Here is a 27,599-nt window from a genome sequence, read left to right on the forward strand (position 1 = left end):
CCTGTTTGTGCCCCTCCCCTTGCCAGGTGTTGGATCCGCCCCTGTTTGGGTGGGGGAATCCCCCACCCAAATGCATATCACAAAAGGAAAAGGCGATCTGGGCACGAGACTAGTCCGACCGCGGCACCACCCCATAAAAAAGAATCATAACCGGCAGGAAGAAACAACTTAATTGGTCGCCCATATCGAACGCATGGGCGGCTGGGGAAGAGACTACTGTGAAAATTAATTTGCTCTAGCCGGTATAGTCTATGTTGAAAAGGGTTTGAACTGAACAGGAGCTAACAAATACTCAAACATCGTGCAAAGTAAACGCTAGGCTTGTAGTTGGGAGAAGCAGTACTGAGCTGGTACGTATACGCCCAAGCTGGTAGATTTGGAGATCACACTAGTTTCATGTAAGTGTAATACTGTATAGCACAGTCTGTTTACCAGACTGATGTCTTGCCTTGATAGGCCACGAGTGGCATGTTTCACGGATACGAAGGATCAATCAAAAGGCAACCTCAAAAATAAATGTAAATCACGTGATCTCTTTAAAAGTGCTAATATGGCTGTAGACTGTTTAATATTGTATCAGGTGTGGTAGCAAAGGGAACGAAATGGAGACTTATGGATTTCCATCACTTTATTTTAGGAGGACATCGAGATACTCTAATAGAGCAGCCATATAAACTCTAACAAAACAGTCAACTGAAGCTGAAATGATTTAGCTACATTTCTATTAATTTTATTGTCTGACCTGCCGACAATCTGTGAAACATATGATTAATTTGGTATGGCCTTAGTTGTCTGGCTTTTTTCCAAATGCAATTATGGGATGCCGGTGTACAAGATGCAAGTTTAGTAGACCACTTTTTGTATATCGCATTATTATGTCTCACCTCCTAAATTTGGTCATCATTATGACATCATGCAAGTTTTCATCATTATTCCATCATCTCTTGTATAGAAGTTATAACTGCAAGTTTATAATAAAGATTGGAGTGCTCTAATAGAACATTCCACTAACTCCAATAAAACAGTTGGGTGCATGTAACTAATAATGAGCTGCCTGCCCACATTGATTTAAGTGAGAGATAAAATTAACGATAAATAGCTAACTGCTTAAACTATGAAGGTAGAAGTATACATACAGTAAAACTTGATGATTACAGGGCATATATAAACCCATGGTACAACCTAAAATGTTTTGGTGACCAATGGTAGGCTTAACTGAGCAGCTAAGAGCTTGCATCCTACAGGCTCTGTCTTCTGTGTCCGTCCTCTGCTGCCTAAATGACAAAGATGCATGACAAATAAATATATAAATAAATAGTAAATCCTGGCTGGGGTGAGACCCACCTAGTCACTTTTTTTCTTAGGGGACTTATTAAACAAAAAGTGGACTTTTATTAATTACTATGCACCAATTATCGTAGTTAAATCTATCTTGAATGTAAACTATTGTACTGATCCCGGTGGTACTATGGTTGAGACTGACTGCTTACAAGTACAAGGGAAAATCAGAACCACTTTATTCTTTCACTGCTTTTCATAGTTTCTAGACACAAAATACTACTGTTATAAAAATTTAAAAATGGTAGCTGTAGGTCACTCTAAGTGGTGCATATTTTTTGTTCCTCCTTTTGTCACTCTAAGTGGTTCATATGTTTTTGATGTATATATCAGCAAAATCCCTCGTAGCCAAGGTATAACTTATTACATTACATACATATATATAAATATATATATATTATATAAAGAAGTAAGGATTAATGTCCACTGCAGGTATACGTGACCTCCCTTGTTTCCTTATTTTTTGTGATCCCTAATCAAACTTGAAATTCCTCTTATACTTGTCTAATTTAGATTCTGTATTGTTTTTAATATTTGGCTTTTTCGAATCCAATACATCATGGAAAGGTACAATGTGTGATAAATATACTCTAATAGAACAGTCTTTAAGCTGTAAAAAATTAATACTCTAGTATTGAACCAATGCTAGAGTATTTTTATAGTTCGCTGCTCAATACTATTAAGAAGTTACTTTACTGTAACTGTGTCACTGAATTCTGCCCTCTCACATCTAAAACTGAATTTCATGGAACAGAAACGTAATAAGTAAATACCAGTTGGAGTGGTTTTATAGATTATGTGAGTCTCTATTGTATGTGCATGCTGTCATGTACAGTGTGTGTGTGTGTGTGTGTGCGTGCGTGCATGCGTGCGTGTGTGTGTGTGTGTGTAATGTTTTTCCACTTGTAGTGATGATGTGATTCATTGGAACAATGGCATATAACCACTGAACCATACACAGTGTAGCATGGCAGAATTTGGAGGAAAATCAAGTTAGTTGTGCATACATTGACAGTCAGTAGGATATGTTACAACTTGTTTGTACATATCTTATGTACTTACTATTAGGGACATGAAAGTCATGCGTGCTTAAACAGACCATCACACTGAAATGGAAAATTTCAAGAGTCACTTTGGCTATACATGCATATAGTCAATTCTAAATTGGCGGATGCTGTTTTTCAGTCAGATTTGCCTTCATTTAGTAAATATAGCACATTACATTATGTAGCATGAATTTCTGGTTTTAACACTATTTGTGTCAGTAAAGTTTATCCTGTAGACAAAAATGATCATTTTACATTAATTTTGTAATCAGATTTACACTGTACTTATCAATTCCATGAGCATTCAGTATATTAAGTATATCTACACATAAAACTGCATGCAGCTCATATGTATTATGCAACTGTCGATATATTGCCCTACTCAAGCATACGTAGGTGGAGCTTTACAGGGATGAAACTGTTGCCCCACATGCACCATGGAGCATTTGATAAGTGTCCAAGTATGTTTTGTCACTACCTACATCAATTCCCCATATTGCACCTGGCATATTTGACATGCTAGGTTTGTTCTATATGTATACTATAGGGCATTTGAAATTTAGGGGTGTTGACTCCCTACCATAGCGCCATATATGCTTGAGGGTAGTGAGGCTGTACATTGATAGGTACATTATATTTGTATGCTGTAATATCAGGCCAAGACAAACTCAGTTTAAAAGATCTGAACAATGTAATGCGACATGAAGCTAGTGGAGTAGCTACCAGATGGTATGATCTTGGAGTGGAGTTGCTGGATAGTAACACTGCTGTACTGGATGTGATTAAAACCAGCCATCAACGTGATGATGATCGGTGTAGTGATATGTTTAAAACATGGCTTGAGATGAAACCTGATGCCAGTTGGAGTCAACTAGTTGCAGCATTGACTAATATTGGAATGAGAACTGCAGCAGATAACATTCAACACAGGAAAATGACAGGTATACAATTACTCAAACATGTACTCTTTCTAATCATGTATCCTTCGGTACAGTAGTACTGTGTATTGGAAGTTAGGGTTTTTCTGGCCAAAAATATCATCCCAAAATGAGCTTCATCATCCTGGTGCCTTGGCAGTATTTGTTAGGTATTACCAAGTCTAAACATACCTCCAGTATGTCCCTAAATGCTTCCAATGGATTGTTACACAATATTAAAATATTTATTCAATGGAATTTTCTACGAGCTAATTGATGCCTTCAGGCAAGAATAATTTGATAATGGCTAAGGCTATGGGCTACTATTAGACATTACTTCATCCTGAGACATGCTTTAATATGCCATAACAAGAGTAACATGTTTGTAGGTGTCAATTTGTCAACATCCATAGTGTTAAAATGTCAATTAAAGGTAACGTTAAGTGTATAATACGTACATACAAGTACATGGTGGGCCATTAATCCCATATACTCCACCTTGCTTTCTGACATACTCTGAACCTTCAGGCACACAAAGTAATAGGTTTAACCAACAGGTATGCATTTCTTATATGCAATAACATGTTTGCCATAGTGTTGGTATTGTTGTGAGATTCTACTGCTTTGTGAATGCTACCACAGATTCATTTCAGGTGTAGAACTATGGAAGAGGTTACAATAGTGTAAAAGACCGACTATTGTTATGCACATACAGTGTGGGACTTAATAAAATAAACCATTAGTCCTATAGCACCATATCAAAGCTGGGCTCAAGTAAATGCTACAAAAAGTTCAGCTACAAAAACAAATCATTCTGTAGAGAGTTCAGCTACAACAAATCACCCTGTAAAGAGTTCAACTACAAGTAAGTCACCCAGTAGAGAGTTCAGCTACAAATAAGTCAACCAGTAGAGAACTCACCTAGTAGAGATTTCAGCTACAAACAAGTCACCCAGTGTAGAGTTCAGCAACAAACAAGTCACCCTTTAGAGCAATCAGCTACAAACAAGTTACCCAGTAGAGAGTTCAGCTACTCACCCTGCAGAGAGTTCAGCTACAAACAAGTTATCCTGTAAAATGTCAATCTATATACAAATAAGTCACCTAATAAGAGAGTTCAGCTACAAACAAATCACCCAGTAGAAAGTTCAGCTACTAAAAGTCACACTGTAGAGAGTTTAGCTACAAAAAAGTCATCTGGTAGAAAATTCAAGTCACCTGCAGTGAGTTCTGCTACAAGCTAGCCACCCAGTAGAGAATTCAGCTACAAACAAACAAGTCACCCAATAGAGATTCAGCTACAAACAGTCTCTTGTGGTAAATTCTGCTACTTGTCACCTTGTATGAAAGTTCAGCTACAATTAAGCCACCTGGTAGAGAGTGCAGCTACAAATGGACTATAGTCAACCTTGTAGAGGGTTCAGCTAAAAACAACTGAATTTGTAGGAGAGATTTTTTTTACAGTAGTAAAACTATTATCTACAAATAAAATGTCTGCTCTGGATCTCTTCCTTCATTCTGTGGTAAGAAAAAAGGTAAAAAAAAGTCCCAAACCATATAATCAAGACACACGGTAGTGTGTCGTGCGGCCCAAGAAGCCGGCGCGTAACACCCGTGAGTATATTGACAGGAAGAAAGAAAACACAATTTTCGCACCTCCGTAGCTCTGTGCTGCCTTGATGAAACAAGACGATTTTTGCTGTGGACACTCCCTCCACCTTCAGCACTCCACATTCCAAATTTGAGCGAAATCGCTTCAAGCGTTCCCGAGATATTCGACTTCAAAAATTGGCTTAGTTTCTTTTTTCTTCTTCTTATTTTTCTTCCTCTTTTCGCACACTTACAAAAACTGCTATAAAACGCGAACGCCATATCCAATCGCCTTGAAATTTGGCACACAGAAGGGGGGTATAAAGGCGCATCTCTGTACCAACTTTGGCTGGAATACGATAAACAGGCAAAGAGTTATGAGTGATTAATCACGAAAAATAACACCAATATGTTGTCACGCCTACAGGGTAAACCGCGTATGGGAAGAAGCTGAAAATCGGTGGGCGAATAGGTTAACTACTCAGGGGCGTAGGCAGGATTTCCAAAAGGGGGGTTCTGCCCTAAGTATAGAATCTCCACAGCGGGGATCTGGGGCCGTGTACACGTGTAAACATGTGTATTCTTATAAATTCATTCGCAATAGCGAGTAGAGGTACTTGAATTCCTCTGCCTGAAGACCTGTAGCTACCCATTTCAGTGGATTTGTGTAAGTTAATTCAGTTCTAGTTAACCAGTATCACGATTTAAAAAACTTAACTCTGAAAAGGGGGTTCGTCCGAACCCTTTGAAACGCCCCTGGCTACGCCCCTGCTACTGAACCTCAAACCTTTTGTGGTTTGAAAGAAATCGCGCTAAAAACCAGGAAGATACAACGAAAAAACCAACAGTGTGTAACAATTATGCAATCGAGATTAGCTAATAAAAAACGACTGCTTGCCAAGCCTACCAGTAAGCATTCCAGACTGATTTTAAAATTTTGGAAAAATGGGCTTTTTATATGCTCAATAGATAGAGTATTGATTGCCAATCTCAGAAATATATAGTTTGTTGGGTTGGAATTAGCTACTTTGGCATGCACAGTGCTTAAAAACTGAAAAAAGGTACATTTTTTCTCCAGGGCTCCCCATACATTTTACAGGGGAAGATGGCACAATTGAATCAGGAAGCCATTTAGCAATCTGGACTATCTTGAAACTGCAGTTGCTTCTAGCTGCAAGTTTGTACATGTAATGAGAGTAACTTCAGGTCTTATTGGATCTCAGCGATCTTTGTATGCTTTGTGGTGAGCAAATATGTTTCACCTACTGCACACTTCTCAATACAATGGTGTATGCCCATAGGCAAGTGGCTATCTCAAGTTGGTAAAAACATCAAGTTAACAACTTATAAAGGTAAACAACTAAAGTGGAGGTGCCACAATGATGCAACAATACTTAAGGTGGAGTTGTGGTTTCAATTATGGCATTGTTATGCCGACTTTGAAGTGGTTTATACTTTGAGCTGATGACACAACCATCAGAAAATTGCTCTGGAGCTGAAAATCGCTAACCCGAGCGAAGTAACTACGCACTTTAAAGTAAGCACCAGTGACTACCTTCCACCCGACCGTACGTTTTTCAAAGTTTTAAAGTATTCTACATACATTACAAGGCTTGAAAAGATTACAAAACAACACAAAACTTACTTATATGTAACGCGCACGATAAAACTAAGATTTTCATGATGATCAGCGTGTGGACAAACCCCACAGCGATTTTCACCCTCATTGGAGCTCGGACGACGGAGCAATCCCAAGTTCAACACGAGTTGTCATTTTGTACCAGGGTTCTATTGGGGAATATACGGAGAATTTTTTTATTAAAAAATCTCGGATACTGGAATGCCTACTACCAGGTAAACCGCTTGGGGTAATGCTTTGAAAATCGCTGTTAAGATGGAGTTATCATCTTAGAAAGGCTCTTCAATGGTGTAGAAGAATCAGACTTAAAGCCACGGACGAAATCCAACTTGGTGTAGCAAGTGCGAGATCGAGATACTCTAATAGAGCAGTCATCCTAATAGAGCAGTCATCCTAATAGAGCAGTCATCCTAATAGAGCAGTCACCCGAAGAGAATTCAAGAGATCAGTTAGAAACAAGTAACCTGTATAGAGATCAGCTACAAACAAATCACCCTGTAGAGAGATCAGCTAGAAGAAATTACCTTGTAGGGAATTCATGCAACTATAAAACGAGATAATTCATCTAGAAGAAATCACCTTGTAGAGTTCAGCTACAAAGAAACCACAATGTAGAGAGTTCAGCTACAAACAAATCGCCCTGTAGAGAGATCAGCTAGATGAAGTTACCTTGTAGAGAGTTCAGCTACAAAGAAACCATCATGTAGAGAGTTCAGCTGCAAACAAATCACCTGTAGAGAGTTCAGCTACAAACAAATCTCCCTGTAGAGAAATCAGCTAGGAGAAGTTTCCTTGTAGAGAGTTCAGTTACAAAGAAACCACCATGTAGAGAATTCATTTACAAACTAGTGACCCTGTAGAGACATCAGCTAGAAGAAGTTACCTTGTAAAGAGTTCAGCTACATAGAAACCATTCTGTGAAGAGCTCAGCTACAAACAAATCACCCTGTAGAGAGATCAGCTAGAAGAAGTTACCTTGTTGATAGTTCAGCTACAAACAAATCACCCTGTAGAGAGATCAGCTAGAAGAAGTTACCTTGTAGAGAGTTCAGCTACAAAGAAACCATCATGTGGAGAGTTCAGCTGCAAACAAATCACCTGTAGAGAGTTCAGCTACAAACAAATCTCCCTGTAGAGAGATCAGCTAGAAGAAGTTTCCTTGTAGAGAGTTCAGTTACAAAGAAACCACCGTGTAGAGAATTCGTTTACAAACTAGTGACCTTGTAGAGACATCAGCTAGAAGAAGTTACCTTGTAAAGAGTTCGGCTACAAAGAAACCATTCTGTAAGGAGCTCAGCTGCAAAAAAATTCACCTTTTCAGAATTCCACTACAAACAAATCACCGTATGGAAAGATCAGCTAGAAGAAGTTACCTCGTAGAGAGTTCAGTTACAAAGAAACCACCATGTAGAGAATTCATTTACAAACTAGTGACCCTGTAGAGACATCAGATAGAAGAAGTTACCTTGTAAAGAGTTCAGCTACATAGAAACCATTCTGTAAAGAGCTCAGCTGCAAACAAATCACCTGTACAGAATTCAGCTACAAACAAATCACCCTGTAGAGAAATCAGCTAGAAGAAGTTACCTTGTTGATAGTTCAGCTACAAACAAATCACCCTGTAGAGAGATCAGTTACCTTGTAGAGAGTTCAGCTACAAAGAAACCATCATGTGGAGAGTTCAGCTGCAAACAAATCACCTGTAGAGAGTTCAGCTACAAACTAATCTCCCTGTAGAGAGATCAGCTAGAAGAAGTTACCTAGTAGAGAGTTCAGTTACAAAGAAACTACCATGTAGAAAGTTCAGCTACAAACTAGTGACCTTGTGGAGACATCAGCTAGAAGAAGCTACCTTGTAGAGAGTTCAGCTACAAAGAAACCATTCTGTAAAGAGCTCAGCTGCAAACAAATCACCTGTACAGAATTCAGCTACAAACAAATCACCCTGTAGAGAGATCAGCTAGAAGAAGTTACCTTGTAGAGAGTTCAGCTACAAATTTAAAGAAACCATCATGTGGAGAGTTCAGCTGCAAACAAATCACCTGTAGAGAGTTCAGCTACAAAGAAACCACCATGTAGGGAGTTCAGCTAGAAGAAGTTACCTTGTAGAGAGTTCAGCTACAAAGAAACCATCATGAAGAGAGTTCAGCTGCAAACAAATCTCCCTGTAGAGAGTTCAGTTAGAAGAAGTTACCTTGTAGAGAGTTCAGCTACAAAGAAACCATCATGAAGAGAGTTCAGCTAAAAAACAAATCACGCTGTAGAGAGATCAGCTAGAAGAAGTCACCTTGTAGAGAGTTCAGCTACAAAGAAACCACCATATAGAGAGTTCAGATGCAAACAAATCACCCTGTAGAGAGTTCAGTTAGAAGAAGTTACCTTGTAGAGAGTTCAGCTACAAAGAAACCACCATATAGAGAGTTCAGATGCAAACAAATCACCCTGTAGAGAGATCAGCTAGAAGAAGTTACCTTGTTGATAGTTCAGCTACAAACAAATCACCCTGTAGAGAGATCAGCTAGAAGAAGTCACCTTGTAGAGAGTTCAGCTACAAAGAAACCACCATATAGAGAGTTCAGATGCAAACAAATCACCCTGTAGAAAAATCAGCTACAAACAAATCACCCTGTAGAAAGATCAGCTAGAAGAAGTAACCTTGTAGAGAGTTCAGCTACAAAGAAACCACCATGTAGGGAGTTCAGCTAGAAGAAGTTACCTTGTAGAGAGTTCAGCTACAAAGAAACCATCATGAAGAGAGTTCAGCTGCAAACAAATCTCCCTGTAGAGAGTTCAGTTAGAAGAAGTTACCTTGTAGAGAGTTCAGCTACAAAGAAACCATTCTGTAAAGAGCTCAGCTGCAAACAAATCACCTGTACAGAATTCAGCTACAAACAAATCACCCTGTAGAAAGATCAGCTAGAAGAATTCACCTTGTAGAGAGTTCAGCTACAAAGAAACCACCATGTAGGGAGTTCAGCTAGAAGAAGTTACCTTGTAGAGAGTTCAGCTACAAAGAAACCATTCTGTAAAGAGCTCAGCTGCAAACAAATCACCTGTATAGAATTCAGCTACAAACAAATCACCCTGTAGAGAGATCAGCTAGAAGAAATTACCTTGTAGAGAGTTCAGCTACAGTAAAAAGAAACCACCATGTTGAGAGTTCAGCTGCAAAGAAATCACCCTGTAGAAAATTCTGCCACAAACAAATTGCCCTGTAGAAAGATCAGTTAGAAGAAGTTATCTTGTAGAGAATTCAGCTACAAAGAAACCACCATGTATAGAGTTCAGCTAGAAGAAATTACCTTGTAGAGAGTTCAGCTACAAAGAAACCATCATCTAGATAGTTCAGCTGCAAACAAATCACCTGTAGAGAGTTCAGCTACAAACAAATCTCCCTGTAGAGAGATCAGTTAGAAGAAGTTACCTTGTAGAGAGTTCAGCTACAAAGAAACCATTCTGTAAAGAGCTCAGCAGCAAAAAAATCACCTGTACAGAATCCAGCTACAAATAAATCACCCTGTAGAGAGAACAGCTAGAAGAAGTTACCTTGTTGATAGTTCAGCTACAAACAAATCACCCTGTAGAGAGATCAGCTAGAAGAAGTTGCCTTGAAGAGTGTTCAGTTACACAGAAACCACCATGGACAGTTCTGTAATAAATATATGTATTATATATATAATTTGTACATTTACTGATTTAATCAGAAATATTTATCTGCTTCATCTTTTCTTCTTCCTGTGGTAAAGAAAAAAAGATAGGTTAAAAAAGTCCCAAAGCAGACCATAGGCCGGCTTTGGGGTATACAAATACAAAAAGAAGTGAAATCTAATCCAAAACAGCCAAGCTGTAAAAAAGTGTGCGGCCCTCAAAAAAGGCTATGGTGGAAAAAGATGTGAAATCCAAGGTGGCGGCCAAGAAATGGCTGTGATGGTAGGTTAATGGTAAAAATTTTAATAACGACAATTCAGGTGAATTTTGTGCCAATTGACCAAGTGGCACCAAAATTCGCCTGAATTGTTGTTATTAAAATTTTTACCATTAACCTACCATCACAGCCATTTCTTGGCCGCCACCTTGGATTTCACATCTTTTTTCACCATAGCCTTTTTTGAGGGCCGCACACTTTTTTTACAGCTTGGCTGTTTTGGATTAGATTACAATATCTCCATAAAAACAGCCAAGCTGTAAAAAAATAGGAAAAAAAACCATGGTGAAAAATGTAAAATTCAAGGTGGCAGCCAAGAAATGGCTGTGATGGTAGGTTATCAGCAAAAATGTGAATTCAGCTTTTGCCATTAACCTACCATCACAGCCATTTCTTGGCTGCCATCTTGGATTTCACATCTTTTTCACCATAGTTTTTTGGTAGCCACAGCTATTTGTTTTAGAGTTATCTGTTTTAGATATATATACACATATCCCAAAGAAACCCCAGTGATGACATTGAATACTTGCTGACATATCTGCACCCTTGCTGATTATTAAAAGCTGCACCTCCTGTAGGTTCCATAAGCAAAGCAGGTTCAGATGCTAAATCTGGGTCCTCTGCCAAGGCCATTTATACAACACCAGAACAAGCTAGTGTGGAATTTGGTATGCTTCTACTGGAAATATTGGAAGAGTTGCAGAAAAATGAAAGTAAAAATTTGAAAAGGCTAAAAGTCATGGCATCCACTTTAACTGTGAAAGACATGTCTGGGGTTAGAATGTTTAGTGATAGTGAACTTGAAGCAATACATGTTTGTAATGACATTGAGACACTTTTAACAATCAAACTACGTCACTGCTACAGATGGGATGACCACTCCATGTTGACTGTACTTATGTCATCGTTGAATGCAGAGAACTGTGTAAGATTGCTACATACATTTAAGATGAAAGTAGACATCAAGATGAAACTACAACAGATACATGAGCATTGCTTAAATGAAAGCCAACAATTTCCAGAAGAGTACCACAAAATGGTTGCAATTGTGGATAACAAAATATTTTCTGCCATCACAAAGAAGGAGTATGATGAGCTAAGGCAGTTTATTGCAGAACATTGTGGAGTGGAGCCCTATGTGATGTCTCCATTTTCCCAAGCATCGTCATTTAACTCAATTGTCATTGAGTGGTTTATACCAACAGCTGCAATTTCATACATGGTGCAGATAGCTGAAGCTAACATCGACAGCTTTAGTGAGAACACATTTGTTTATTTAAAAATATCATCAACAGTAATATTTGATCACAGGAGCAGTGTAAGTTAGGGCCAGGGTGTAATATAATGCTTATAAATAAAAGTAGTGAAGCAAGGGAGGTCGTCTACACCAGAAATACATTGGTGGACGTTTAATCCCCATATACTTCAATCTATACCTGTGACTGGTTATATCACAGCAGTAGAATACCTCAGTTAAGTCGCACTGAGGACAAGTGTTAATAACTAAGATATTCTGTGACTGTTGTGATATAATTGGCTTATATCCAAGTAAAAGACTGTCAATACTTTGATGTGGCTTCATATACAACCATGGAGACTGCTAATATCTATGACTGCTGTATTATATTGAAGTAAAAACTGTGGGCATTTTAACACCTTACTAGACAATATGTCCAAGTAAATTCTTTGAAGTATGGCTTTGCTGGGATATAATTAAGGATATCAAACGTTCACTAGTATATATGTGACCGGATTTGATAAAACCAGGCTTCCACACACATCCAGATTTATGGCTTTAAAAGTTCATAGCTCAATGTAGGAGTATGCTATCAGTTTCAAATTTGGATCTGTTATTATATAATGCAATGAAAGCATTGTGTGAAAATTGTCAGTCAATAGCATACTGCATTGTAATGTTACAAGTGATTAAAGTCAAAGAATTGGATGTGTGTGGAAGCCTGGTTTTGTCAAATCCAGTCACATATTTAGGTTATTATTATTATTATTATTATCAATTTTGTCAAAAGACCGGGTTGTACAAAAGGACAAGCCTGTAGGCGTACTTCCCACAAAAAGCACATACACACCAGAAATTACAAAAACAATGACATAAGCAAATACACCTGTGAAACAAAACTACTAGAAGAACAAAAATAAATACTAACAAAACAAGAACATTAAGTATACAGAAGATTCAAAAAAGAAAACGACACTAGGTGAGATGACCTCCTTTCTTCACTACTTTTTATTTCTATGATCCCTAATCAAACTTAAATTAATTTCTAAAGTTTTTCCTTGTACTGGCACTCGTACATAATAATATACATAAGCATATGTCTTGGAAAATTTATTTTGCTGGAATTTTCATGCTAGTTTTATCAGAATATTTTGTTATAATGTTTCTACAGCAATTTGAATATGATCAGCTACTATCAGCAGTTCAAAAGGGAGATACTACTGCAATGGAGAGATTGGTGAACATCAGATACCTTGATGTGAATGCCTTGTTTAGGCACTTTAAGGTTAGTAGCTATTTAAAATGTGTTAGTGTACATGTGTGCATGTGTGTGGGGTTTAACAATGCAGTCCTTTGGTGTGGTTAATTTAGTTATTGATAATTTAATTAATCCACACTAAAACATCCAAGCTGTGAAAAAAGTGCAGCCTTAAAGAGCCTTGGTGAAAAAAGTTGTGAAATAAAAGGTGGCGGCAAACAAATAGTTGCAATGATGTTAATGCTAATAAATTTTAACAGTGCAGACGGCCATTATTATAATTTATTAGCATTAACATCATTGCAGCAATTTGTTGGCTGCCACCTTTGATTTCACAACTTTTTTCACTCAGGCTTTTTTTAAGGCCGCACCTTTTTTCACAGCTTGGCTGTTTTTGTGCGGATATCACTTCTTTTTGTATTTGCAAGTTCCAAAGCAAGCCTATGGTTGGCCTTGATAATTATCTTTTTTTCCTTTACTACAGGAATTGTCGATGACTGCGTGGCTATAAAGAATTGAAATAAGATGAATTTTGAATGCATGTATACCCCCAATGATAGCTGAGCAGATTCAACTAAAATTAGGAATGGGAGATGCCCTATCCTGAGGAAACTTCCACAGCAGAAATGGTTAATTAAACCGTTCAAGCACTATGGAGTAACAGATGCATGAACACTTTTTTTTTAGATTTTTTTATTATTCCTGGGGTTACCAGCACCCCTTGCCACCACCCCTAGCACTAAAGATGTTAAAAATGCTAGACAAATATTAAGATCAAATTTCAATCAATGAACTGGAGCCACCTGACCCTCAGCTAGTGCAAGGTCAGGTGCTCCTAGTGAAAGTGGACAGCCCTGGTTGATGTGATCTAGCTCCTCTCAAACACATAACAGTAGAGTGTAACAAAGAATAGCTAATCCTGCAATGCTGCCATGACATCACAGAACTATATAACAACTCCTGGGCAAGTCTTCTGTACAATACAGCAGCAGCATGACCCATACCACCCCTTAATGTTGAAAATACAAGTGGGGTAAAGCAATCCATTTCTAATACGTTGTTCATACTTCTATTGTTTCCGAGGTTGTTTCTAAAATGTCGTTAAAGTGAGGATACTTGGATTGAATACTTTGACATCAAAAATGCCTTCTGATGTTACTTTCCCAGAATCCTGAAGCACAAACATCTACACGAGTTCCATCCTCATTATTAGCTGTTGCAATTTGAAGGGTCTCACACCTGCAACGGTTATATGAAAACGGTATTTTCTGGTTTTGTAAAACAAGTATGTCGCCCACCCACACTGTCTGTACTTGACCACACTACACTGTTGCTGTTTTCATAATTTTTGTATTACTCTAATAGAACACACATTTTTCTGAGCACTCACATATAGAATGTTCACTGATATGTAGATCTACGAGCTATCATTCTAGTATACTAAACCAAAACTTTGATATAATTATAAGGTAGAAACTAAGTGAGGTGAGCAACTGACAGCAGTGGCAGAGTGGTAAGGGCTTGGGTGTATAGGTGTGGAGGTTTCGATGTTTCTTGTGCATGTTTTTTTCTTCTCAGTGACTGTTCTATTAGAGTATCTTGCTGATCATGCTTTTTTCACATGTTTGGGGTTTTGTTTTATATCTCCTTAGCTAATACTCTCAAACTTTCAAACCAGAAAAAGTTTGCAATGTGATAGTAGCTTCATGCACAGACTGATTTTCAAGTTATTCCATCAAGTGGATTACCCTGTAGGCATGACAAAAAATCGCTTCAAGGTTGTGCATAATTCCATTATTCTTAGCTCGATCTGTATGAAAATTGGGCTGTAAATGTGCTGCATTATGCTCTTATGCCCTCCAAATTTGAAGTAAATCAACTAAAGCACGTACGCATTATTGCAATTTTTCTAAAGTGTGCAAAAAATTTACGGGAGGAGATTAAGAAGAAAAATATGAAGAAAATAATATGAATTTTGAAAGCGAATATCTCAGTGATGGCGTGGTGGATTTAGCTCAAATTTAGAATAGGAGTTGCTCTTCCCTGAGGGAGTTTCTGCAGCATAACTAGTACTTTTCCGTTCAGGCACTATTGAGCTACGAATGCATGAAAACAGCATTTTCTTGGTTCCTGCACACTTGTCTGTCGCGCATCTGCACTAGCTGTACTTGGTTGCACAACACACTATCGTGAGTCCTGATATCATTACTTGAGATTTGTAATATTGATAGAACATTATTTATGCTTGTATTTTACTGAATCCATTTGTCAAAAATTTGAGGAATTTTATGGTTGGATTTGCTATCAATTAAACAGTTTTTTTGCAAACCAGAGTGCACTCAGGATTTATATATTAATAATATTTATATAGTATCCAAGAGGCTGTTGTCTCAATAGTGTTTAGAAACTTACCTTTCAAATAATATTTCTTACTGCATGGTTGTAAGGGTACGATGTAAAGATTACTGATGCTGATGTATTAAATTAACTAGCCTGTAATATTCGTTAAATAGTTAAATTTTACTCTTCAGTAATTATGAAGTAACAATTTCAAAGTATACAATTGTTACATTACAGTGGAAGAAGACTGCTTTGCATTTTGCTGCTAAGGGTGGACATGATCAAGTAGTGGAAACGCTGATCAAGTTGGGGGCAGAAGTGAATGCAATTGATGAGGTTAGTCAGGAGCTATGTGTACTATAATACATACGTAACTGTGTAAATTGTATGGAACCAGGGTCAGCCAGCATTATAGTAATTGAAATAAAGTCTAATGTAATAGAATTCCATTTAAAATTTCATTTGATGTACATATTTTGTTGCTACAGATACAAATTTAGCCTTTTCCCTTTATTTTTTATTTGTTTATCTTATTTATTATTTGTAAGACCTTGTTTAATCATCCTTGTATCGTTCTTTAAACTTCTCTCAAAAACGCAATTTCCTGGTTTGAACCAACTACTTTGCTAGTCTCGTGCCTACAGTAAGTGTTTAATAGACTACAGCAAGTGTTTAGGCCTTTGTGAGAGATTTTGGCGAGGGAATTCAAACCATAATATTATGTAGATTTTGTAACAAAGGATATCACATCATCTGTGACTGTTACACACTGTTGTACTTTCACTCATAGTACCTTCACATCTTGTCCATATCACTTCTTGTATAGCCGGTTCCACTTTTGAGCCTTGTTGTAAGTTAGGCATGTCATCAACACAGCCTTTTATCCTTGCGTTGTACTGCTAGGGGGTTTAAACTTTTGCTAAATATGAAAGATACTTTGCTGTTTCTCCGAGCAACTGTTCCTGCATTGCTCTGATATTCCCTCTGGTTCTCTGGTAAGGAAGAAGCTTATCACAGTTAAAGGTACAGACTATATATTTGAGAAGAAAGTTATTGCTTTTTGGGCTTCTTTTCTCACTTTCAATCTCATTTTATTTTGCTTTGAGGGTTGGTACCATCCTAGTTCCGTCTATTACTTACTTGAGTTCATTGTAGCAAAGTTTCACAATTGTTGGTTACAAAGTTCTGTCGTTACAACAGTTTGTTTCTCTTTGGTCCAAGTGCAGCAAGCATAACGAGTATGTTTGTGATGTAATACATGGAATTCCAATAGATTTAGTGACATCACGTTATTTCACATGTGTTTCCCATCTCTTCTATGCACTTTATTATCTATGATTCAAGTAAGCATACAAATCTCTAAACCATACAGTGCAAATATTAAAATTTTGATGAATAGGATGATTGAGCATTTTAATAGATAAATTTTGATGTGTATAGAAGAATACTTTAATGCAGAAGTTGTGATGAATTGCAATGCAGATTGTCAAATTTACCGCCGTTGAACTTTTGCGCTATACCACACACTTGTTGCACATATTGAGCAGGCTAGGGTGTCACCACACATTCTCTAAAAGCTACATGTCCTTTTGTGTGAAAGTATTTGAAGCTGATAACTGTATATTTAAATATTGAAAGGACAACACAATTTGTGTGCATAAGACTGCTGGGCTTCCAGTACATGCATATAATTATTAAACTAGGTTTCACATGGTACGTACATTGTTTTTTCACAGCCTACTGTAAACAGGGAAAATTTCATTGAAAAAATTCACGTTTTCTGTGGTTTCAAAGCAAATTACAAAAAATTCCCCATTAAAGTGAAATAATGCTACTATGTATTATCAAGAGTTCATAATATATATACTGAGGAGAGTATGCTACTCTCATATACCCCTGTAGAAGGGCGTATCGTGAAATTATGATGTAACGACAAGATGTAGTGGTTTCTGACATACAAGCAGCCATAAAAGTGCAAGAATCGTTAGCACCGTTTCACACTCGCGACGCTTAAGATAGCCGTATTCGTGAATGGTCTAGCAAGAAGCGCCTACTAAGCGGTCTTAACCCATGAAGGAACAATTGTAGTTCGGTGAGAAACGCTTAGAGCTGGAGATGATTTGGTTGCTAGCGACGTTGTAGGCACACGTTCAATCGATACCATGTTCAACTAATGACATCATTAATTATACAAAGAAAAACGGGCGAACTCAAAAGTTCTACATCATAACTTCATGATACGCCCTTCTACAGGGGTATATGAGAGTAGGATACTCTCCTCAGTATATATAATATATATTATTATGAACTCTTGGTATTATTTACAATTTTAAGCTATATACTGCGAAAGTTTTACCATGAATCATCTTACCCGCAAAACTAGTTCATCCATTGTGTACTTAACCCAACATTACATCTGCAAGATTGTTGGCATAATATACAAGATGCCAATACTTTTCATCTTTCTCAATTCAGTTCAGTGACTTTTTAATACACTGTGCTGTAAAAGAATGGCACGAAAAAGTTACATACAGTATATGCTGTGCAAGTTTACTGCTTATTCTTTTAGCACAAGCGGACTCCACTACACCTTGCTGTAGAAAGTGGACAGGTGCGAGTAATACAAATATTGATAAAATTAGAAGCAAATGTTAATTCAGGCGAAGAGGTGAGGAAGTATTCCATACACACTTCATGTACGTAGTTATTGGTTGTTCTAGACTGAATGGACTCCACTACACATTGCTACACAAAATGGCCACTCTGAAGTAGTTGAGATATTGATTAAGTCAGAAGCAAATGTAAATGCCACTGACAAAGTTAGAACACTGTAATACTGTATGCTGTCATTAACTCAATATTTTCTTTGTTTATCATTGCAGGATGGATGGACTCCTCTACATGTTGCTGTGGATAACGGTTATGCTGGCATTGTAAACTTGCTTATTAAGTCAGAAGCAAATGTCAATGCAACTAAAGAAGTTAGAGTTGCACTTATGTGAACTTTGCCCTTTTAAGCACTTTTTATTATTAGGATGGATGGGCTCCTCTACACGTTGCTGCGGAAAATGACCATCTCCAAATAGTGGAGATGTTGATCAAATCAGAAGCAAATGTCAATGCTGCTGAAATAGTGAGGGACCATCAACAAACTATAGTTTAAATGCTTCATTTGTCACTGTAGGATGGGTGGACTCCTCTGCATGTTGCTGCAGCAAGTGGTCATGCTCGAGTAGTTGAGCTATTGATAAAGTCAAAAGCAAGCATCAATGCTATTAACAAAGTACGTATGCGTAAGTACTACTGTATAGAGTATAGAAAAGTGCCTGTCAACATCAATCATACTATCACAAAGCTATCACTCTCTCTTATACGCTGGGTAATTACTAACAGTTTCTTTGTCTTCAACTTAGCATATTTTTTTGTCTATTTGTAAAGCTGGGCTTTCTAAGTTTGCATATGGCATTAGGAAATTTATTGGTTGGTAAATATACTATTACACCTAGGCGCATGAATTTTAGTGTCGTGTTTATATGCAATGACACAGCTGACTACTTGGTTTTCTACTATATATACTCTCAGTCATCCACATCTAATCGAATGCAATATGATCGTACTCTTTACTCTAAACACATCCTTGTGGACAAGGGTCGCGAATGCATCTGGTGTGTAGATCTGATATTGTATCTATAACTGTGGCACAAGACAAACTTTATAAAATTTTCTACATTCAAAACATGCTTTTCATAATAGACGTAATATTATATTGTACACAGCTGTATATTTAAGTAGTGTTCTCTGGGTTGTATAGAATGAGGACACTCCCTTGTATACTGCTGCACAAAATGGCCATGCTTCAGTGACAGAGATGCTGATCAAGTCAGAGGCAAATGTTCATGGCAGTTTTAAAGTAAGAAAAAACTGTATATAGTTTACTCAACCAATACTAACTTAAGTAACAATAACAAAAACCACATTACATTGCATTGTATTTATAGAATGGATGGACAGCTCTTCATGTTGCTGCAGAAAATGGACATGTCCAAGTCATTGAGATACTTATTAAGTCAGGCGTAGATGTTGATGTTTCTAGTAAAGTATGTTATTTCACTTAATGAAGCATCATTGTAGGCTTGTACACAGGATAAGACAACTCCCATTTATGTTGCTGCACAAAATGGTTTCATTGTTGGGGGTTCTGGCCAACCTGAGATTAGCTGTATATGTGGCTGTACAGCTATGTGGTGTTAGAAAATGACCTGTACTGTGAAACTCATTTCAGGAGTTTCAGCATAGCCATTTTATGCCCTGAATATTCCTTAAATTGGAGTATTGTAGTTCAGCTTTACAAATTCATTTTTCTTTAGCCACCGTTTACCACCCGTCCTTACTGGAGCTCGCCTGATTTGCTATTCACCCTGTACTATTCCATCTAAAATGGATGTTGTTGGCTAGCTACTTGTAAAGTGGATGTCTGGTGTAAAATGTGTGAAAATTTGGTACACATAGCTTCAACCATTGACAAGCTACAATGATTTGAAAAATTTTTGACTGCTCTATTAGAGTAGCTCGATCTTGTGTAAAACTTTTCGTGTAAGAAATTTTCGTACAAATTTTGCATACAAAATCTATTTTACAATTAAAAAAAGCAAATTATGGTAAATATACAGCTAAACTCTTAGACCTAGCCAAACCCTGTATGTTTGCTTATGTAGTTTCTTAATTAGCACATTTTCATTGGGTGCCTTTTATACATACTGTAGGATGAGTGGACCCCTCTACATGCTGCTACTCAAAATGGTCATGAACAAGTTGTGGAGATGTTGATCAGTTTAGGAGCAATTGTCAACACTACTAATAATGTGAGTGACTATAAGCTCCAAAGTATACAAATAATAAATAAACAGCAGTGGCTTTAATTTCATCACAATAATTAAGATTGTCATGGCCTGATATCATATAATTTATACAAAAGTTGTGCATGAGCTTATGTATACAAGTAGAAGGAAAAGTTATAAAATTTTAAGTTAGATTAGGGATCAAATAAAAATGTAGTGAAACAAGAAAATATCTGTAGCTAAAAAGTAGTTAAACAAGAGAATTAAGTTGTCTATTCCTGCAGATACACTAATGGACATTTAATACCTTACTTCAGTCTATAACCATGACTGAATTAGAGATTAAATATCCATTAGTTTATCTGCAAGTATAGACCCTATGTGCACTATAGCGTGATCTGGTAAAAAGTTGTTACAGATTCATATTTCATGTTGATTTATGAAGAAAAGTGAGGGCAAAAGTATTGAGCATTCTATTGTAAAAACCTTCCCAAGCAGAATAACTTACCATGGAACAAGTATAGTATGTTATGTACTTGTACCTAGCACTACTCTGTTTTTCAGCATGATTGCTTTGCAATACATTTTAAAATATTTCCTAACATAGAGCACATATGCTTTATGCCATCACAAAATGGCAGATGTACCATTTTAATGATGTAATAAAGCGCCACACCTTTGATCCCTAATACAACTTCTAATTTCCTAATTTTTCCTTGTGCCTGCTTGTTTACAGTTTTAATAGCATGATTAATAATGGCTACTGAACCTGTGCATACCTCATAAAAAGAAAGAATGGTTCCAGGCATTCCCAAAAGCCAGGGATATTTACACAACGGGTGTCAATAAGCACCACCAAAAGCTATTGACACCAACCAGTAAAACCTTTTGTAGAAAACAAGTAAAAAATTGGACTACCTGACCATTGACCGCTACCTATATGCTCTAGTCTACCATGCTAACCATTCAACTATCAGTACCTACATACTAACATTTCTACCTTATAAAAGAGAGTTGAAAATGAAAGAAAGTTGAAAAGGATGCTATATTCAAGGAGATCAGCGAAGAAGAAACCAAGGCTGAACCCGACCCTAGCCAACCCTAGCACTAACACTGAAGTTTTCCTGTTTAAGCATGACGGTGTCTTTTACTGTCTGTTTGACATGCTTCCTCCAACCCTAGCTCACCTCTAATTTACCTTCATACAACTACTGTGTTTGATGTTTGAATTGCTTGGTCTTTGTCAATAGCTTTAGGTGGTGCTTACTGACACTGATGATTTATATCAATAGCCACTGTGTAAAAATAAGAGGAAATTTGTGTCTGAATGTCTATGCCCCAACAATCAATCACTGAAAAAGTGAAGTGGCCATTATGCTTTATTTTCAGCTATGTTCCACCCATTGCACAGCGTTACAAGTGAAGAACAGTACGAGAAGCACCTCTGCAATCAGTCCATGCAGTTGTTATGGAAATACAGATGGAAGCCATATTACATTATCACAAATCAACACCTTGCGTTGTCAAGAACTGGGGCACAAAGAGGGTAGAGGGAAGTTCATGATGCATGTATTGTATGTTCTGCAGTTGGCAAAAAGTCACATCTCAGAATGAAGCAATGTCAGTCGAACAGTGAAGAAATCAAACCCAGTGTAGCCTTATCCATTGTCAAATTATGCTTGTCAGTTAGTCAGTCGGTCAGCATAAAAATAACTATAAATTTTATAGAAATTCATTGGAAGAGTTTAGAGTTGCTCTGTAGACCTTTATGGGCTTGAATGTCTATAACCAATACTGCCAAGCTGTTATGAAGGAAAGTTGAGGTTGAACAACATTGTCTAGCAAGAAAACCTAAACCTCCAAGATCCCTATTATTATACAGTACTACCATAATGTATGGTGGCATGTAGTAAGCCACCTCTTGGCTGGTGTGCGTATGCATATCAAAATAATTATTATATAGTCACATGCATTTCCTTAATACTGTATTACTGGATGCCTAGGCTTCGCATGTGACATACAACTTGCGTTCACATTCTTGTGTCATCATGCAATATAGCTATGGTTGAAAATTTTCATTCAGATCGATCCAATAATTATAGGGTGGTGATGTTCCCCTTCACATTGCCTCAAGGAAAGGTAATTGGAAAGTGGCCAAGCTCTTAGTAGAAGCTGGAGCTGACATTTATGTTACCAACAAAGTAAGTCACTGAAAACAATTAATGCATTATTACCTATAATTGATTTTGTATGCATGTATGTATATGTATGATAGAAATTGTGCTTGTTTCATTTTAGTAACTGCATGCACATGTAGTAAGTATAATGTGCTTATGTTGATAACTGTAAAAAGTTAGTCTTAGCATTCTGTATATAATTATGGAATCTCATAGTAGTTTGCTATTCCATGCAGGTTTTACATAATAGTTAGACATCAAAACATAGGGTTCTACGGAATTTAGAAATCCAAAAGGTCCTGTGTTGTGGCGCACAAGCGAAATGAGGGTGCTAATACAAGACCTGAGGGTTCTAAATTCCATAGAACCCTCTGTTTCGATGTCTAACTAATTTAGACCACAGCTCATTGTTGTACCTTCGCTGCTGCTAGTTGTATCTTCACAGCTGCTTGTAATGCGAGAAATGTAGCGTTTTAGTGTAGAACAAGCCCCTGTCAAATTGTGGTGCCTGTTATCCAGTTAAACGCCCATGCATTGCCAATGTTACGGGCATGTAATTTCCTTGTTTTGTATTGTCCCAGAGACAGGGATCTATTGAGACATGAACAAGGGATCTACAAGGTTTAGATACCTGTAGGTAGCCAATGAAATTCGAGTATTTCACCTTGCTGTGGTCTAAAGTGAGCACAAAGTCCATAAGCTATTAAATTATCACTGTGTAGACAAATATTACTGTGTGATTTTTAAACCAGGAATGTGCCCACAGCTGGCTGATGTGGGCTATATATGTCGGGTTTCCTGAAATTGGTGCATATATGTGCATGTCTGTGTGTCTATGTGTTACATGTCTTTCCATACACCCACAAGCATCAAGCTTGTGAAGACTGTTTACATACTGTCTTGAAGGTTGGCTTTCTTATTATCATGTTTACAGCTTGGCCCGTCACTGAAACCACTTTATGGCGATTTACACCAATGTGTTGCATCAGGCATTTAACAATTAAGAAACAACATTTCCTTTTGAGTACAAAGAGTGTGTGTAGAAATTAACAACAACCTTGGGGGTTTTGTCTACAGAATTTGTGTAAGAAACATGACACAAAACAGTTGAGAAGGTACTTCTGTGGTTTGTTCAAGTTACAAACAGTTTTGTAGCAATGCAGAGCAATACTTGATAAATTAAAATAGTTGGTGACTTTCAAATAATTTGCATGTTTCAGTACAAAGCATACATACTTATAGATAGTTAACTAATTCAAGGGATAGTAGTTAACTAGCCCGGACACTTCGTTTTTAAAAGTATTATAATGCAGCATCAACTTGTTTATTTCCAAGTGATGGTGGAACTACGTATTCAGTGTTAGTGGTACATGTGCATTATAATTCCACATTTTACAACCAAAAAGAGATTACACCTAGTAGCCTGCACTGCAGATGGTATACACATTTCATGTGGGTGAGCAGGTGAATATGGCCCACGTTATGAGTGTCTACCTGCAGAATGTGGGAGAGTTGGAAGAGTACCAGGTATTTGAATAGCTGTTGAGTTGTAAATACAATGGCGGATCCAGGATGGGGCATTTGGGGCAAATCCCCCCCCCCCCCCCCCCCCACACACACACACACACACACACACACTTTGTGGAGGAGCCATACTTCTTTTGATTGAAATACTAAGTCTGGTCAGTCCATGATACAGTTATAGCATGTATAAATTACTACCATTTATTACAAACTCACCTAAAACAAGTCAAAACAGCTATCAGACTGTCACCCAGCACTTTCGTGTGTACTAAGCGCCTCTAAAAATAATGATCGTATTGGTGGTATTTAAGACATTCTAGCCTTTAAAACAGCTTTTAGACTTTACAAAGGCCAAAGTTACAAAAATAAGGTGTAAGACAATGCTAAGAGGTAATTATTTGCTACTTTAAAAATACAAGAGAATCTGCTCTCCCCAACTACCTACAACTTAGCTTGTTTGTGCCTCTCCCCTTGCCAGCTCCTGGATCCGCCCCTGAAATAAGTTGGTGTGTTACATATTATGCTCACATGTGTGTGTGTGTAAAATGAAGAGCCAGCATTATTGCTTGGTTAAACGTTTTGTGTTAGAAAGCACAATAGACAAAAATTAATACCAATTTTAATTTTCAAAGAATGGTTATGTATGTAAGAAAGCACAATAATTTCAAATATTTAAAGTATAAGAAAATTTACAATTGAGAAAGTATCTTAGAAAAAAAAAGCTATGAAACAAGGGAGGTCATCTACACTTGCAGTTGACATTTAACTTCTACTTCAGTCATACGCAGCCTGTCCCATGACTGAAATACTGTAGGGATTTAATGCCCTAGATGACTTCCCTTGTTTCATTGCTTTTACCCTACTCAAATTTAATTTTTCTTTACACCTGTTCGTTCACTTTTTTTATGTAATAACATACATGTACATGTAGTTCATTACTGGTGGACCATCTCATATCACAGCAAAGGAAATAATGGTGCTAGACGCATTATAAAAATTATTACGTATACGTGGCTGAATGTGCACCCCAACGATCAATTATTACTGAAATATGAAGTGGTCATTCTGCTTTGTTTTTAGCTATTTTCCATCCCATAATTTACAGTATTAAAAATAAAGAACGTATGAGAAGCTCCTTTGCAATTAATCCAGTCAGTATGAAAATCATGCACACCTCAACTATCAATCACTGACATGCAAGGTGACTATTCTGTTTCTATTTTTCGCCTGTTATTTAGCAATACAAACAAAGAATGTACAAGAAGTACCTCTACAACTGATTCGTGGAAATTAAACACTGAAGCCATATATAACACATTATCACCAATCAGCACCTATAAAGGAAGTGAAGAAAGAAATGGGGGAGAAAAGTAAGTCCATAATGCATGCTTTGTAGCTGTTGCGGTTGGCAAATAAGCACATCTTGGGTCAAACTAATGTTGAACTGTGAAGAAAGTAAGCACGTAGCCTTAAATATAGTCAAGTTATGCTTGGCTGGAGTGGAGGCATCAGTCAGTCAGGCAGTTAGTTGGTAGAAAATTATAGAAATTTGTTGGAAGGGGGTTTGTGGTTGCTCTGAAGGCATTTTTGGGCTTGATTATGCCCAACCAATACTGCCAAGCAAATGTAAACAAAAGTAAGGTAGGTTTTGGGTGCTATTGTTGGGTAGGAATGTAGGAATTAAAGCCCAAACCTTCATGATCCCTTGTTTTTTGAAGTGAAATAACCTTTCATATATGTATGTTCTGTAGCCTCCCAGAAAGCATCTAGGCCTGCATATAGCAGTTGCATTACACTTTTTTACAGTATTATGTATGTAGCTTGTATATGTTACAATTAAGTTTCTTGCTTTAGTTCAACAGGATGCCATTACAAGAGGCATTACGATGCAACCAAAGTCATATTGTTCATTATTTTGTGAAGGAAGTGAAAATGGATACAAGTATTACTCATATAGACAAGGTATGTATTATGATTCATCATAATATAATAACCAATTACAGAATAGAATATTAATAAAAATTATTGGACAGTAATATTAAATCTGCCAGAGCTATCCCACTATCCTACAAAGTCATAAATTACAGGGAGTTAGAATCTTGGAACAGTGGATCCTCACTAATCAGTTCTCAAGATTACAAAAGTCTGTTCAGATTAGTGAAGTTCTTTGGATCAGCAAAGCCCATTGATTTGTGACTGGATTTGTGAAAAGGTATTCCACACACATTCAATTCTTTGAACTTGGATTGAAGGAACATAATTTTAAGTCTGAAAATTCCTCCTTTTGATGATGCTTACTACTTACCAAATTTCAAGTCAATATATAGCCTTTCACGATCTGTAGGTATAAATTGTCAAGTTGGTAAATTGGATGTGTGTAAGAACCCTTTTTCACATCACATACAGAGCCTAGTCTAATAGAATTACTCGAATAGAACATATTATACCTGTTGACACAATACTGTAATAGAATAGTCACTTTATTGGTAAGCGTTTGGATTTCTGGAATTCAGATTGGTACTGCATTAAAAGTTTGAATGCAGAAAATCTCAGAGACAGTGGTGAATTGATCTGCCAATGCCAAAATAATCTAGTGTACATAGTTTCATAAATGCAAAATTCTACTACAGTATGTTTATAACTTAGCTACTGTAGCATGCATTAGTGACATTCTATTATAAATTGTGTTAGACAGCTGGTGACACATTTTTCTAAAAATTAAAATTTTTCAGTTTTTGTGATTTCTTAAATGACACAAACAATTTTCAATTAATAATATCATTGGCTCTTTAAGTCCTTTAAAGCAGTTCAGTTAATTATAACTCACGTCTGTTCATGAGGTACGTGTGTTGGTGTTTGTGGATCTGGATCCAAATGCGTATATCCAAACTCAATGCAATCAGAAATTGAAAATCTCAATATATAGCAACTGAGTTGTTTTACTTCTCTATTATTGTAGAGTACCAAAATCTTCACAGAGTTTCTTCCTCGTGGTTACATTTTTATTCATGTCCTGCTTCTGAAAAATCAATAAAAGTTTCCTGTTCACTACAGTGATGTTTTCCTTTTCTGTACTTTGGAGTTGCCAAACTTTGATCATTGGATGTCCTATTGCAAGGTTACAAGTTCACATTACAAGTCAAGTGGGATTTTAGAACCACAAAGTCCCTCCCCATGTCCCTGTAATAGTTGTTTTGCTGAGTGGCCTCCCCCACTTTAAAGTATGTGTATGCTATAAAGGTACTGACTAATGTACTTTGCTTGTTTATGCTGCACTATAATATTAACATATGTGCAGATGTTTATCATTATTCTATAGCTACAGTTTAAACCATTAATTCTGTTACAGGCAACCCAACTACAAATCAAGCGAACTTTAAAGGAAATTAGAATTATGTCTAAAAGATCTCTTGGACAGTTGGCTGCAGGTTTTGGTATGTATCTGATGATATAGTGGCATGATCTTACATCTCTCTGACATGTGATACATACAGTAGATACAGACTCTGATCAGTCATCAGACACTCACTCTTCTGCAAGTTCAGGTCATGAGTCAAGTGATACAGATGGTGAGATGTGTTGTGGTATAGACACAGTTGCATATAATTTGTATCAATTATTTTAATCCCACATATTCACTGACTTTGCCCTCTTTTCACAGAGTAACTATGTACCAAAAGAAGACCATTAACAGTGCACATGTACATGTATATTTAATAAATTATTCTGTATTATGCAATATTATCTTCAAATATCAGGAAATCCTAATT

General features: G+C 37.0%; 1 protein-coding gene across 1 annotated transcript; it reads left to right on the forward strand.

Moving 5' to 3' along the window:
- The first annotated feature begins 262 nt into the window (after positions 1 to 262).
- LOC136253614 (ankyrin-3-like) lies at positions 263 to 27,599 on the forward strand. Its single transcript, XM_066046280.1, has 19 exons — positions 263 to 398; positions 2,248 to 2,330; positions 3,041 to 3,325; positions 11,034 to 11,773; positions 12,864 to 12,977; positions 15,528 to 15,626; positions 17,860 to 17,958; positions 18,011 to 18,109; positions 18,173 to 18,271; positions 18,325 to 18,423; positions 18,475 to 18,573; positions 19,102 to 19,200; positions 19,289 to 19,387; positions 20,054 to 20,152; positions 22,231 to 22,329; positions 25,684 to 25,791; positions 27,179 to 27,263; positions 27,324 to 27,398; positions 27,491 to 27,599. Exons 2-19 carry the CDS (start codon positions 2,306 to 2,308, stop codon positions 27,493 to 27,495), a joined length of 2,427 nt encoding a protein of 808 aa, XP_065902352.1. The 5' UTR covers positions 263 to 398; positions 2,248 to 2,305; the 3' UTR covers positions 27,496 to 27,599.

This window comes from Dysidea avara, chromosome 4 (genome assembly GCF_963678975.1).
Source record: "Dysidea avara chromosome 4, odDysAvar1.4, whole genome shotgun sequence".
NCBI classification, from domain to species: Eukaryota; Metazoa; Porifera; class Demospongiae; order Dictyoceratida; family Dysideidae; genus Dysidea; species Dysidea avara.

What these genes read in the sequence shown, in the direction of transcription:
- LOC136253614 (XM_066046280.1), top strand. Translation starts at nt 2,306, where the DNA reads ATGGCAGAATTTGGAGGAAAATCAA. An exon ending in ATGTTCATGGCAGTTTTAAA is followed by an intron (nt 19,201 to 19,288) that starts GTAAGAAAAAAC and finishes TTGTATTTATAG; the next exon opens with AATGGATGGACAGCTCTTCA. An exon ending in ACAGTTGGCTGCAGGTTTTG is followed by an intron (nt 27,264 to 27,323) that starts GTATGTATCTGA and finishes TGATACATACAG; the next exon opens with TAGATACAGACTCTGATCAG.